The sequence below is a fragment of the Girardinichthys multiradiatus genome, chromosome 8, assembly GCF_021462225.1.
Source record: "Girardinichthys multiradiatus isolate DD_20200921_A chromosome 8, DD_fGirMul_XY1, whole genome shotgun sequence".
Classification (NCBI taxonomy): Eukaryota; Metazoa; Chordata; class Actinopteri; order Cyprinodontiformes; family Goodeidae; genus Girardinichthys; species Girardinichthys multiradiatus.
Window position 1 is genome coordinate 29,523,536 of NC_061801.1, and position 15,996 is coordinate 29,539,531.

General features: G+C 36.9%; 1 protein-coding gene across 2 annotated transcripts in view; it reads left to right on the top strand.

Annotated features, from left to right (window-relative positions):
* The first annotated feature begins 4,920 nt into the window (after window positions 1–4,920).
* Window positions 4,921–15,996, top strand: part of LOC124872549 (splicing factor SWAP) — a 67,119-nt gene continuing 56,043 nt past the window's right edge. The window contains exons 1-4 of one of the 2 annotated variants that reach the window (XM_047372683.1): window positions 4,921–5,293; window positions 7,406–7,569; window positions 10,446–10,577; window positions 14,234–14,310. In XM_047372683.1, the coding sequence (XP_047228639.1) occupies window positions 5,094–5,293; window positions 7,406–7,569; window positions 10,446–10,577; window positions 14,234–14,310 (573 nt within the window). In that variant the 5' untranslated portion in view covers window positions 4,921–5,093. The remainder of the gene's footprint in view (window positions 5,294–7,405; window positions 7,570–10,445; window positions 10,578–14,233; window positions 14,311–15,996) is intronic. The other variant, XM_047372684.1, reaches the window with a different exon arrangement.

A 15,996-nucleotide genomic window follows, 5' to 3' on the forward strand; every position in this document is an offset into this window, starting at 1 on the left:
CAATGTCCCTAAAATCTTAAAATAGCTTAAAATCAACATTTAAAAGATGGCTCACATTTACTTAATGTCTATTAACTGAAATATGTTTTGCTGTTAAAACGTGCATGTTCTGTTAAAATAAAAAAGAACTGCAGCACAAATTGTTCAAAACATGAGAATTTAAATTCAATTGCCCTGACATTACAGACCAATGACTAGAAAAGGCAAGTAAGGCTAACATGCCTTATAAACTTCCTGTCAAAATGTCGCGTAAATCTGGGATGTCTTGACCAGACTGAATTTATTATTGGGATGTCTTGACCAGATGGAATTATTCAACTTATCAGTAATACCAATCTGACTAAGCGGCGGAAATTAACTTCCTCCGTAGGGTGGTCGGGTGAGGAGCTCGGCCATCCGGGAGGGGCTCGGAGTAGAGCCGCTACTCCTCCACATCGAGAGGAGCCAGTTGAGGTGGCTCGGGCATCTTGTTGGATGGGTGCAAAAACTTGTAATCACTCATGTTGTTGGATGGGTGCAAAAACTTGTAATCACTCATGTTGTTGGATGGGTGCAAAAACTTGTAATCACTCATGTAAAAACTTTGTGTTGCAAGGCACCTGCACTATGCCTTCCTCCCTGTGTGTGTGAGATCATTGTTATCTCTGTGTGAACCAGCCTCCTTTCTTTCTCACACACACACACCCTGTCTGAACTGTCTGTTGAACTGTGCATATAAATAAAGAGATAGGGTGTCAAAAACTTTGTAGTTTCACTGCAAAGTGGGCTACCCTTGCTGCAAGTAACTCTGACTGTATCGTTCTTACCTCTGAGTTGACTAAATAATACCCAACATTTATTGGTCCTTCGAGCCGGATTCATTCAATAACCTTATTTCTCTTTGCTTTAACAGTGACTCTGGGATCCGTGGGGGAAGCCTGACGTCGAGTGAAGCACCGCTGCACAGCCTCCATTAGCCGGAGTGGCTGAAAGTCCCGGTGTGTGTGAATTCACACCTGGCCAGTGGGTTATCGCCTTCCTCGGCGCGGGGTGACTCTCACAGGGTCCAGAGAGTCACCAAGAAGTCAACTCCGAGGTGAGACAGTTTTAAAATACAGTTCATAGGAAAAGTACTTAACAGTCGTTGTACTTAACAGTACTTAACATAAGATGAAATGAACCTTAACAGAATTACTGAACTGGACTGAAATAGATAAAACTTGAGTTAATTGAAACAAACTTTAGTTACTTGAACTAAATACAAAGCTGACTGAAACTGTATGTTGTATCTATAAAACTGGGTAAGATAAACTAAGATTATAAGATATAATATGCCCTTCATTTTTTGTGTTCATTAGTGAGTGAGTTTTTATTTTTAATAAGAACTAAACCAAGCATTATTTATAATAATAGCAACTACCAAAAATATTGATCTCATTTTTAAATGTAATAAGGACATATGATAAAAAAGAATAATAAGAATTTGGAAAAACAGAGGCTTTAAACCTCTGCAGGAACAGCACTGACACTGTCAAAGGTAGATCCTCATACAGGAATCTGGAAGCTCATTCTGGCGTGGACAGTCAAAGTCCATCCAAGGACACATTTAGATGAGGCAGAGGGACAAATACAGGGCTTAGCTGAGAGTAAAGAGAGCAACATGCATCCTGCCCTAGCTGCTGTCCTACCTGAACTGTGGTCCCAATCATCAACTGATGTAGGGCTTATAAAGGGGTTCCCACCATACAAGGTTAAACTAATATCTGAAAAAAGGCCATTAGTCCGCCAATACCCCTTCAAGCCAGAAGCTGAAGAAGGTATTAAGTCAGTAATACAAGATATGTTGAAGTCAGGAATATTAAGAGAAGCACCTGACGCTACATGCAAGGCATATCACACTGACATCGCTATTATTATCACAGCCAAACATAACTCTAAAAAGATGTGCCCTTTAAATCCAAGTACTCTAATACCTACTGCAGAAGATGGAAAACCACATTCTTATAAAGCAAAAGTTGAAGAAGACACCAAACCCAGACAAGACATTTCTCAAACCCTTATACCAGATTCATGTGTTGTGTTTGTAGATGGCTCAGCATCTAAAGATGAATATGGAAAGAATAGAGTTGGTTATGCAGTAACAACCATCGATAGGATAATAGAAGCTAAATCTCTACCCAATACATGCTCAGCCCAAACAGCAGAATTATATGCTGTAGTAAGAGCATGTGAATTACATGAGGGACAAATACTTACTATATACACAGACAGCCAATACGTTTTCGGATCAGTACATCACCATGCTAAGATTTGGCAAAATAGAGGTTTTAAAACATCATCAGGGACAGAACTAACTCATTTCAACCTATTAAAGAGAAAATGTCAGATCTGCTATTTATAGACACAGATGTGCTGAAAGACGCCCAACAGTCAGCACCCAAGACAGAAATAAAGGCCTGGCTAAAGAGAGGAGCACAGAAAAAAGATGACATCTATCAGATAGAAGATAAACCAATCCTCTCAAAAAATGAATACAACACAGCGGCTACAGTGACACATTGGGAAGACCCACGTGTCAAGGGGGGAATATGTCACATCTGGTAAAGCATTAATGCTACACTATAAATTTTTCTGACTATGCAAAGAATTTTTGCAGATCGTGCATAATTTGTTGCAAACTCGGGGGAAGAAATATTGCCTAGTTGTAATAAATGAACCTCGTGTCACATTTCTTCCCCACATATGGTATCCCACAGACTATAAGGTCAGATAATGGAACTCATTTTGTAAATAAATTAATAGAACTAAGTTCTAGAGCATTAGGGTTTCAGTTAAAGATTAAGGAAAACAATGGAAGAAACAGGGAGGCCATGGCCCGAATGCCTATCCCTGGTTAAATTATGGATGAGAATAACTCCAAATCAAACTGGTCTTACTCCATTTGCCACCTACTGTACATCATTGTATGGCTCCACCCACTATATTCTGAGTCTGAGATCACGTGGCACCAAGTTGCTGATGTGAATTTGTATTCTCAAAGAAATAGTACATGGCAGACCGTTTTCTCTGCCTTCTGACATGAATGAAATAGAGAAAGCACAACAGGAAACTTCATTAGCTGAGTGGATGCATAAAATGTTGCAGACAAAAGAAAAACAAATGTCTAGTGGTCTGCCGATAATCTCTGCTCCTATCCCACAGAATGACCTGAGGCCTGGAGACCTGGTCCTGATTAAGACACTCCACCGGAAGGATTGGAGCACTCCTCGGTGGAAAGGGCCGTTTCAAGTACTCCTGACAACGCCCACAGCTCTGAAAATAGCAGAGAGGCCTTCCTGGATCCATAAAAGCCACTGTAAGCCAGTTTTGCCGTTACAGGAGCCAAACCAACCGACGGGGTAGCAGAGGAAGTCCGGGTTCAAAGGAGTTGGAGGACCCATATGGCCCAGCGTCTCAAACCGGTGAAGAAAACAGCTGATCTGCGCCCAATTATAAAATGGCTCTCTGTAACATGTGGACAGGACTGATAAGCCTGAGCTTAATTCTGGTAGCAGGACTCTTTCTCTATCTAAAGCAGGAGGTGATACCGCACCAGAAGAGATGGACATCTAATGGGACCCATCTCAGACCACTGACGGAAGAACATGACGCACATCCATTCCTACAGAATTTCTGGTACTGTTCATGGTGGCATATGCAACACTGAACTAGGTAGAAATGCACGAAAATGAAGGGAACGATTATGATGACATGTTGTAAATAAATCACATCAAAAGCCTGAGTGTACTCATACATTGTATTTCATAAAATGACCTTACAGCAGAAAATCGAAAGAAGTTGTTGCTTAAGTGAAATGAGAAAAAGTACAATGATGACATAAACAGGGCATATTTTTAAATTCCTTTATTATGTTTTACTGTTTTCATTAAGTATTATTATTTTATTTTTATGATTTCAAGTATTAATCAACATTTAACTTTTAATGGTTGCCGAGGGCGGCGGGACCGTATGAGTATGAGAATATCTCAATATTTTTTAGAGATGTCTTAAAAGAAATTTTGACTAGTCAAAAATACAGTTCTAGATATCTTGACTAATTAGGTCATTTAAGATATCTTTAATTGGAGTTATGACTAGTCAAAACAAAAAGTAAGATATCTTAAATTCACTTTATGCCTAGTCATAATTAAATTGTTGGGGCCTCCATACAACTTAATTATAAATCTGATGTAATTTACACTAGTCAGAATGTAATTAGAGAATTCTCAAATTTGTATTTTCCCTAGTCAAAATATGATTAGAGATATCTTAAGTAACTAATATGCCTAGTCATTAATCAATTTCAGAATCTGGAGTGAAGCCAATTTTATGTTGAAACGGCCTCTCATAAAAGTATGTAATTGACTGCATCTGCCTGTATAGCATTAAACTGACCAAAAAAGTATTTGCTTGAAATATATCACTCTCTGTGTATTGAAACAATGAGTTTTATTTTTTAAATTGTTTTAGCCTACTGAAATAAATAAACTTTTTAACTTATTCCAATCTATTAAAAATGCCCCTATACATGTACATATGCGACATCTATGTCTAAACCTGGTTTAGTTATGAAATGAAAGTGGTGTGAAGTGAAGAACCGTTTGAGGGCCAGAGGTTTGTTGTGAGAATAAAAATGATTCGAATCTCGGGAAACAACCGGACTTCCCATTCCCAGTTCAGTTCAGCTGGAAGAGCTCATCGAGGACAATTATTTAGGGCAGATTCGACACTTAAAAGAGACAGCAAACACAAAAGTTGCAGAAATTAACCCACTTCAGTTAAGATAATACTACTGAAAAAAAAAAAAAAAAAATTACATGCATATTGCTGTATATCAGTAACTTTAAAAATTGCACTTTGTGTGGAGTTTTACACCGAAAGTGCCGACGAGATTTGGGAAGTTACTATACTTTCTCTCCAACATGGCGACACGCTGAGTAGAGTTTTTGCAAAACGTTGCTAGTTGCTAAATCATATCAACTACATGAGAGCTATTTAGTGTCTCGGAAGTCATTACCGTATGACTATTGTTATTGTGTCACATATAGCAAAACTATTTCTTGAGTGACATCGAGATGTATCGTCGCGGAGCCGCAAAAAGGGACCCCAACAACAAACCTGTGAAGAAGGACGTGAGTGACAGCGATAAATACGCCGACCTCTTGGTTTTCGGTTATGCCTGCAAACTGTTCCGAGACGACGAAAAGGCTCTTTACCACGAGCATGGAAAACATCTAATCCCATGGATGGGGGACAAGAGCATCATGATTGATAGGTCGGTTGAAAAACGTAGACTGAAACATTATGCTAACCATCTCTCCTAATCGTTAGCCTGTTTCACATTTCAAGGGACTGCTTCAGAGTTCATGTTGCAGAAACTCGACAAGAACCGAAAAAAACGCCGAATGCTTTATTTCTGCCTGCTAACTTGTCTTTAGATGTCTTACACTGACATATTTATATGGAGTTCCTACAGTAACATGCTAACATGCAAATGCCTACAGTTCTTGCTAACGTTAGCCACACCAGGCTTACTACACGACTGTCAGCGTATTTGGGTTATCACTACTGCTGTAGTACGAAAGTTAAACGATGTCAAAAATAGATTAAGTTTTCTTCAATGTTGTTGTTTGCTAGCTTGAGTCAAAAGCAACATTACAACATCGTTAAATGTATGACTTCGCATTTATATTAGAGCTTTTGTATGTTAGAAATATACTTTTCGTATTTAAGACAAAACATGTCATATTATTATTATTAATATTAATTATGTAGAACTAGACTGAAGATGCACCTATCAGAGATATGTGGTTTATCACTGAACACCGATTATGTAAAGCCATGACTGGGGGATTCTGATTTAAACCAGTTTTATTTTGTTTAGAACTGTAAATAACAACATACTTTTCCCCCCTACTTTTTGGGTTATTTGCCCACTGAAGTTTTCGTGTTGCACACCTTAAAATGTAGAAGTCCACTATATCCCAAGATATATATATTTTTCTTGAAGATCCATTCAAAATACATAACAGTTGAGTTGAGATTAATATTTTAGATGAACAAACTCTGATTACAGACATGTTTGCTGTAATTCAGGGGTGTCAAACTCCAGTCTTCGAGGGACGGTACCCTGCAACTTGTAATGTGTTCCTGGTCCAACACGCCTGAATCAAATGGCTGAAATATCCCCTCAGTATGGAGTCCACTTCTCCAGAGTCCTGGAAATGACGTAATTATTTGAATCAGGTGTGTTGAAGCAGAGACGTATCTAAAAGTTACAGGACACCAGCCCGCAAGGACTGAAGTTAGACACCTGTGTGTCATATGCTGGGATCAAATTCCTGGTTGCGAAAACCTGAATAACCACACGTCCTTAGATAATACAGTACTTCCTCTGGTGTCAGATTTTTAATATCTGACTGGCTGATGATCAGAGCTAGTCCAGCATAAAATCTGGCAATCTCTGTCACCTTGGTGTGGTTTCTCAGTGCATCTCTATCTAGAACAATTTGGAGAATTTCTGTCTGCTTTGCATACTGGCATGTTATGAGCATGTTATCAGATTGCTAATTAAATATCATAATATTACCTCTGTCAAACTGTTTTTCTCCTTTTAAAATTGTCTTTAATTTGAAATGATCAATTTGAAAGTTTAGTTGTTTATTTGTTGATGGTGATCATCCCAGAGAAAATCCTAACACAGATTAATGTCCCTTTGGTCAAGGTGATTCAACGTTTATGGTGTTAAAAGAAGCGCCTAGCAACATCGTAGCTTTCTTGTTAAATTATGCATCTTACTGCTATTAGCATGTAATTACATGAATCATCTTGGTCTGCAGTGGTCCAGCCTATGTTTTATTTGTACACAATTTGTATGTGTGTCTTTATCACATAACCCAGTTTTTCCCCAGCAAGTTAGGCTTAGGGGGGGTCCTTCCAAACCCTGAATGTCAACAACAGCAACCCATTTCTTTGTCTTCATGAAGAAACTACAGCAGAGAGATGCCATAGAGGGACGAACCCTGGAATATATCGTCCATTTGGGTTCTTACGGATAGGTATTTATGTACTCGGGTTTGTGTGAATGTAACTTTCTTTGCAGATTTAGAAGTAATGATGAGTGTTACAGGGGGGAAATTAACCCTGTAAGGTAAGAGGCGAGTTGCTTTGTTTGTCTTCTTTTTTCTTTCTTTTTTATTTTGAATCTAGGTTTGCTTGTAAAACGAAAAATGAAATGTAAGCATCATTCTTAATATTAGGTATTTTAAGACAAAACAAATAATGTAGTTTTTTTTTTAATCATCACCCTGGTAAGTAGGTCTAGGTTTTTGTAATAAATGTTTATTTTTGGACTTCTTTCTCTCTAATCCTGTTTATCATCCGACAGATACGATGGGCGGGGTCACTTACATGACCTTTCAGAGTATGACAGTGGGTCATGGAATACATCTTACCAGCTGTCTGAGGAAGAGGCCAGGATTGAGACGCTGTGCGATGAAGAGCGGTACCTGGCTCTGCACACAGACCTGTTGGAAGAAGAGGCAAGACAAGGTAAGCAAGATGGTTTTTCTGGCATTCAGCAATAATTTCAAATATGCAACATGAAAGAGTTGAATATAATGGGTAGGATTTTGAGTGTTTGTTTTATGGCATGCCTATAACAGGGGTGGGGAGTAGTGCAAATATATGAACACTAAACTATATTAGAACACACATGTAAAGTGCACTCTTGCTATATAAAAGTTGTTTTATGAGCTTAAAGAAATATAAGCAAAATAAAATTGATGCATTTGCACAAGAGCATAGAACAGCAATAGACCGAATCTGTCTTATGGTCCTGTGAAACATTTTTTTTTTCCCAATGTCCCTTTTTTTTTTTGTGTTTTTCTGAATCACGTTTCACAAAGTAAACACATTCCATATTATAGAAAGTACCTAATCATATTAGTGATGTGTAAAATTTCAAGAGCTCAGTGAAAACATGGCCTAAATGTAATTATATCAATTTTATTAATTTTTAAGTCTGATAGAGCCTTGCCCACATTTAACAGATCACATTTCACAGACAGAGAAGAAGCTGCAGGGCCCAATTTTGTCTCTCTTTCATGATTATCAGGATTTGGAACTGTTTCCATCAGCCACTGGTTGGTTTGTTTAACACACTATAGTTAGCTTGTTTTGAAAACACTGCATCACCCGACTGACTTACAGGCTTTATAGTCAAGGTGCAGATATGCTGGCGTATATTGTCAGACATCTGGGATATGACAATCCTAAGTGCTTAAGTAGAAGGCAATTGGATTTTTCTCTTGGTTTTTCAGGGCGTTTCACTTCTCATCCAAAAGGCATCTTAATTTCTGAGCATGGTTGGAAGTAACAGGCTTATAAATTGTAGTCAGAGCAGGTACACTAATGGGCCACCTAAGTCACAAATAGAGCAATTAGGACACGTGACTTGCTTGCTATATCCTCTATTAAGCATAATGTTTAGCTCTTTTTTGCTTGATGATCCAAACATGTCTCTATGATGTCATGTGAGACGTTTTGGTCACATGTCCAAAGGTGCGCATTGCTGATAAACTGCCTGGGGGGCAAAAGAGAGGGCTGCAGAGCAGTTTTTAGAAAGATTAAATCTGAGGCCATCTCCTCTGTTTAGTTTTGGTTTTACCAGTAATTATTTTCATGTTTTTCATACAGCCAGGTGTAACACAAAGTGCTTTTCAGAGGCTAAAATTTAGGCACACTAACTCTTTGTATTGCCACCACATATATGCACAAAGGAAAGACTAATGTGCAGATTTCCACAGCAATAAACAGCCAACTTCGATTTATCTAATGAGTTGTGACCAGTTTCTTCTCAGGAACATTGCAGAGTCAAAGATTTACACAAACAGTTGCCTTCAGTTAGGAGTGGACGGGGTGTATTTCATACTAAATTATTTACAACAAACCCTAGCTTTTGCATTTACTTGTCATTACTCTGCCTCAACAGTGCCAATACTGTATGTCATTTTGCACGGAAAATGGGACACGTAAAGTTGGTCCAGCCAGACTTGCTTTTTGTCTTTACTTATAATGCTGCTATTATTGTCTCAGAATAAAACTAGCATTTGCTTTTCCTTTCCTGTTTTTTTCACAATGGCCATTCAGGTTAAAGCAGTAGTTATAATACATAACTGAAGTCTTTAAATCATCACTGTGGGTTCATCTTTTCAAGAGCTTCATTAAAAGTAAATCCATACTTCTTTCTCTAGTATTCAGGAATTTTGGGGGCTATTAAATTTACTCATTTCATTACACAGTGTGCATGGATACTTTCCAACTATAATGTTCTTTAATGAATATATATCAGGCTGAATACTGATTAAACTGGCACCCATTTCTTTCAACAACCCTTTTTCTATGCACTTTCATTCTTCTGTCTTTAAAGTGGAACACCTCTGTCTCCACCTTAATAGCTATTGCTTAAATCCGTTTTGACTTTAGGATGTCTAGGACACTTGCATCTCAGATGCTTTACATCATAGTTACACTGGCTATTTTGGTGACAAGGTAACTTTGTGAATGACAGACTTAATAACTGCCATTGAATTAATACATGGGTGTTTTAAATGAAATATGGTGTCCTATGCCCAAACTGACAGCAAAGAATGGGTCAGCTAATGGTTTGAGTTATACACACTCCTTGCAGAAGGTTCATCCTGCCGATTGTTCTGCCCTTGAATTTGGAGGCTTGACCCCATTCGCCCAGTCTGTTACCCACCTGACCAGTGAAAGGACAGTAGAAGGAGTATTGATTGTCATGAATTTTAATAGAAAATGTTTATATTTTTAAGGTTTCAAAGAGCCTCGTCTATGATTTATATGTTGAAACAAGTAAATACATTTGTGATTGTTATTCTAAATGACCTTATGGAAATCACAAAAAGTTTTAAATATTTTCATATATATTTCAAAAGAGAGCAATTATTGAGTCTCACTCCCCACATAAAGCAAGAATTTTACTTTAACGAAAAATTATTCATCAGACGAATATCTGCGGGGAAACCCTAAAAAATGTCCCCTTGATCAAACAAGCTACCTTTGTTCAAATAGAATAGTGGGTGTAATTGTACCATTAAATAGCACACACGAACTGCATTTAGTCGTATTTTTAAATGGACTATTATTAATCTCATGGAACCAAGAGTGGAACAAAGTTGTGCACTCGTGAAAAGGTTGACCCTAGATAAAAGCTAAAGTCCTTCTGGAATTGCAGTCACATCATTCATTTTATCAAAACAAGACAAAATAGAATAACAATGATCAGTTTGTGCTTGGGTTACATTGAATGTGTTACAAGGTCTAAATAAGTCTGATTTATTTTAGGGAAAACACAATGCTCTGTGAAAAATGCTTATTTTCTGCATGTATGTCTCCCCTCACAGAGGAAGAGTACAAACGTTTAAGCGAGGCTCTGGCTGACGAAGGAACTTATACTGCAGTGGCCTTCAAATACAGCGCTGACTACTATGATCCCTCACAGCCCACAGAGGAAGAGGACGCTAACAAGGAGCATGGTGAGAAATCGTCACCGGTCCAAGGTTCTGAGGAGCAATACGCCCATCTGCTTTTTACTGGCAGATACTGATTACTTTCAAATCTAACCAGTTGATTCCTATTTTCTTTCTAAAACTATAAAACATACAAACTATTGAGTACATGTGATCGTTTTATTCTGCATATGGATCAAACATGGGCCATTAAAATGTGCTGCAGGTTCCTTAGGAGAGGTAGTTGTTTTAAGTCCAACAGAACATGAATGCAGGATTATCCTCATGCATGCATTGAAACATATCACCCCAATCTTTATTTGCATTTTACTGTACAAACTATATGAAAGAACATTCCGTTTGTTGATCCATATGCAGCTATTAAAGTGAGAGTTTTCAGTTTTGATGCATTTATAGAACAGGGAGAACAAACTTGGACTTTTCTAGTATCTGGAGCTCTGAGTGAAAGTATAGATTAAATCAAAAAAATATATAAATGTATTTGTGAAAATAACACAAAGTACCAAGGTTTCCAGTATCAAAAGAACATAGGTGGAATGGGAATACTGCATTTGCCTAATCTATCACTATTATAATGTTCTTGTTGTGTGTTCCCAAACTTTACCCTGTACATCTGGTTTTTCATATACAATTAACTTTATTTAAAAAGCACAATTTAAAATACCAGGGTTGACCAACAATTAAACCTGTGCAACAAATCTCGAAAAAATAAAAAATAACGTCAACTGACAAAAGATATATCAAAGCAGATCGATAAAAAACAAATAAAAATAATGGCATCTTCCTAATGAAGCCCAAACAACTGCAATTAAAATTTAGAGAAAAGAAATATCTTATGTGGTGTTTTTTAAACATTAATCATTGGATAGTTATATTTAATAAACCTGAATATTGCACATGTAGATTTAATTTTTAAAAGATGTTTGTTTTTGTATAAATATTTATACGTGGGGTCGAAAGAACATCCAGAAAAAGGGTTATGGGATTGTCGGTTCCTAGAATTAACTTACTATATGTAAAGGACATACCATGATGTGATATACCTATTGGTGAGAAATGGGAAGACCATTTCGCCATCGCTCCATAATGGTTAATTTTGTTGCAGGAAAGATTAAGTCATTTTGCTCTAACTGTTAAGTATGTTTAATGATAATAATAAAGAGACGAGGAGCAGGGCAGTTCTTTAAAGCCAGTGTTTCGTAATGGCTTTCTTAGTTGCTGCCAGCTTAACCTTTATAAGCTATGCATCATCTTTTAAATCTTCAGAGATATGCAGAAGTTATATTATATAAGCACATTGGAATGTTATACTAACAGGAAAACCTGGGATTTGTAAAGCGACTGAAGCTACATCATTTCAGAAGGACAAGATTTTAGGACAGGTCCAATAAATGTAGCACTCATCAATCATTGGCTGTTCACATCCCCTCCAGGATAATATCCTGTTTGTTTTTACTTTTGTTTTTGTCGTAATAAAAAACGAATGATTTGGTTTTTTCCCAACAGACGGCTTACTAGGTATGAAACTATCTTCCGAGCTTGTAGCCATTCATTCCCAGTAATTGGCTGTGTAGGTGTTGAGTAGCTTGAGTTGAATTTTTGCCAGCAAGGCACAAAGATTTTATATACATAAAAAATATATATATTAGACATTTATGGTGTCACACACTAATCAGCTATTTTACTCAAAACACATGTAAAGGTTTCGTGACCCTCTAAATGGTCTCTGAACTTTCTGGACATATGTCCAAAAGACGGTCATTAATGCCCGCCAGAAAAGGTCGTTGCTAAAGAAGCTGGTTGGTCATAGAGTGCTGTAGCCAAGCATATTCACAGAAGGTTGAGTGGAAGGAAACGGTGTTGTAGCAAAACGTGCACCTCTTGCTATTACGTCTGTAAGCCATAATTATCAAAATTACAAGAAACAAAGGCTTAAAATATTTTGCTGTCTGTAATGAATCTGTATAATATGAGTTCCACTTTTTAAAATGAGTTGCAAAAAAATTGCACCTTTTCAAAATATGACATTTTTTTTAAATGTACCTGTTACCACTGTTTTTGTGTATCGAAGAGGATCTGGTTGTGGCACCTCAGTGCTTTTAAGCATGTAGGTGTAAAAAAGGTTCCCTTTAATAGGTAGGAGCCAGACTATGTTGGGCTTTATAGGCAATCAATAAATCCAAATATACTGTATATCCTGTAGTGAACATGAAAATGAAATATTAAAAGTAGGATCCTCCTTTCAGCCAGCTGACAGGAGATGTGCAACAACAAGTTGGGGAGGGGAAGTAAAGCTGTACTCTAGGCTCTATTTAATCCAAAAAAAATCTGTCCACTCTGGCACTTTTTCTGACGTCCAATTAAAAGATCATTTTAGTTTTAGAAACAATGATAGGGAAAAAATTAAGTAATTTGCCCTTAGAAAAACTCTGGTCAGCATTACAAGGCTCAAAGGCCTAACCTTACAAACCTTACAAAGTTTGTTAAAGAAGTAAACATTGGTGCATTTTTCCAGCTTTACATATTTGATGTAGTGGTTGCTAGAGGCATTTTCAATTGCCTGTCAGGTAAGCGGTGATGCTTTACATTCTCTTCGGAGGACATTAGATGAACAGAAGTAATATAAAAGGTCTGCTAAAAATGCCAATATTTGAATTTGCCTTTTGGGAAAAGGTCTTTGCAGTTCAGGTGGCCACATTAAAGCGCATCTCTGACATTATCAAAAATGATTCATTAAAATAAACAGAGACCCTTCCCAGAACAATTTCCTTAAAGTTAGAGTTGGCACAGAAGCGGATACACACAATAATATTGTAAATCAGATCATTAGCCTTATCTTTTTTGTCCCTGAGTGAAAGCCAAATGTGCCAGAAGGTTAATATCAGTGTAATTTATATTCTGTGTCGAAATTTGACTAATGTGTTGCTGCAGGCAAAAATCTTATACCATTGCTAGCCAGTCATTTTATAGCATACTACTTGATTTAATTTCCTTTTAAAATTAAGATCTTTATTGGGTGAATGGATTTTAAATCACTTTGTCTTTACTGTCTCAGTTGAGCAGACTTCCCTCTTCAGTGTAAGTACTGTAGCTTGTCTAAAAAAAAAAAAAAAAAAAAAGAAATATACTCTTTAAAAATTGATGACATACATTTAAAAATCCTAACTGTGCCTCTACTTGGAAGGTTTTCATATTCTGTTCACAAAATCTAATCTGAGATGTGACGTAAGATGGAATGAATAGTAGTCAGCCTTGTCAATAGCTAATTGAATGATCGTACCTATGGGTCATTACATATGTCCAGTTAAATGAAATCCTTAGATCTGGCAGAAAGATTTAGTTTTTTTTAGTGTGGCTTTGTTTTAAATTAAAGGCTGCAAACTCCCTGCAGTACTACATTAAAATTTTATCTCATCTCCATCTGACCTCTAAGTTGTTATCAGGATGAAGGTAAATGCTAGGGTGGTATTTCATTGTGATATATTTGTGGAGTGACGAGAATGATGGAGGAAATGTGTCTTGTTCATTTTTATTTTTATTTTTTCAGACATTCTGTGTTCTTAATTTCCCTGTTCTTACCTTGTATGAGATTTTTATTTTGTTTGTAAGTATAAATAAGAATGATGCTCATTGTTTGTGTTCCATTTTCTTTTCACACACAGAGGAGACAGAGTCTGAGGAAAGTGAAGAACCATTTGTTGCCCCCCCAGGACTTGCTATCCCACCAGATGTGGAGCTGGTGAGTGGAAAAATATCTGCTGCCCCGTGGCTGTTGACAACCTATTGTAGTTCTATATATACAGTATTTATGAAGGCTCCATGTTTCTTTTAACTTGAGCTGCTATAGCACACAAACATCACCCTTTCTGTTCTTCAGTTCTGTAATTATAGTTACATTTTGAAAAAAAGCATTATGTATTTTATTAATAAAAAATAACATAAATGTGTTCAACTAGTTAATATCAAATGAGCTTGACAACAGAAAAGGGTGGTCAAAGGCCAGAAATGGAAAATAATTGATAGGTTTTTTTTTATGTTCATTAGCTGCATGATGTTTTACCCATCAAAAGGGGAAATCATATTTGATGTGCAGCACCCAATTCTGACCCCACTGAGTTCCACCCATGCCTCCTCTAGTTCTGTAAAGCCAGCTTATTTTATGAAAGCTCACGTGTGTGGGCTACATTGCCAGCTCGACTAATGATTTATGAACAGCCAGAGGTATTTTAAGAAGGCGTTCAGGTTTATGACTGTGTGACAGAACTGTTTTGTGAAATAGTATATAATCATGAACATTGCTTTGAGCTTGTAAGATTGTTCACATTTCTTAGCGGTTAGTGTAGAAATATGAACGACTTTGAGTCAGGCACTGTTTTACCAAGAAGCAAAGTCAAACTCTTCATTATGGAATGCATTCTCTTTGCTCTTATTCTAATAAGCATGCACCATGCAATATCACATTCATTTACATCTGAAGTTTCTAAAGTAAATATATATTAGAGATGCACTGAGATCAGTGTTTGTGTGGTCAATTTTTGATCTTCGTATGTCGTAAAGCTTTGCATGAAAAACACTATTTTAGCCAATTATGAGTTTTGTTTAAGCACCAATTATATAGGAGATCTAAGAACCACTTAAAAAACATATTTTAATAGGCTTTCTGCAATCAGTGGTCACTAATCATTCATATTTATGGCAGAGGCAATGTCACGTCTTGTATTTGAGAGAGCAGTCACTGTAAAGTGGCTTTTGCTGTTATTTCGAAGCAAATACAAAATAATTATGTACTTGAAATTTTAAACTGGGGTAAGATCTTATAATAGTGATTAGCTTAGAATAATCTAAGCTACTCTAACGATAAGCTTTATTAAAAAGTTAAAAGATAAAATTAAAAGAAACGTTTTAGGCCTAGTCTTAAAATTAGACAAGGTCTCTGCCTCGTGGACTAAAACTGGGAGCTGGTTCCACAGGAGAGGTGCCTGATAACAAAAAGATCTGCCTCCCATTTTACCTTTAGAAACCTTAGGAACCACCAGTAAATCAGCAGTCTGAAAGCAAAGTGCTCTGTTGGGAACATTGGGAACAATCAACTCTGATGTATGATAGAGCTTGATTTTTAAGGGTGTTATATGTGAGAAGGAGAATTTTAAATTCCCATCAAAGGAAGGTCACATGGGACAAAATAAAAAAATAAAATTTTATCAGAACTGTTGGTACTACATTTTGGATAAGCTGAACGCTTTTAACTCCATTTAGCAGACATCCTGATGGTAAAGAATTACAATAGTTCAGCCTTGAAGTAACAAATGCATGGACTAGTTTTTTCAGCATCACTCCTGGGGAGAATATTTGTTTATGACAATGTTCTGGAGGTGAAAGACGGAAGTCTTAGAAACCTGTTTAATATGAGATTTAAATGACATGT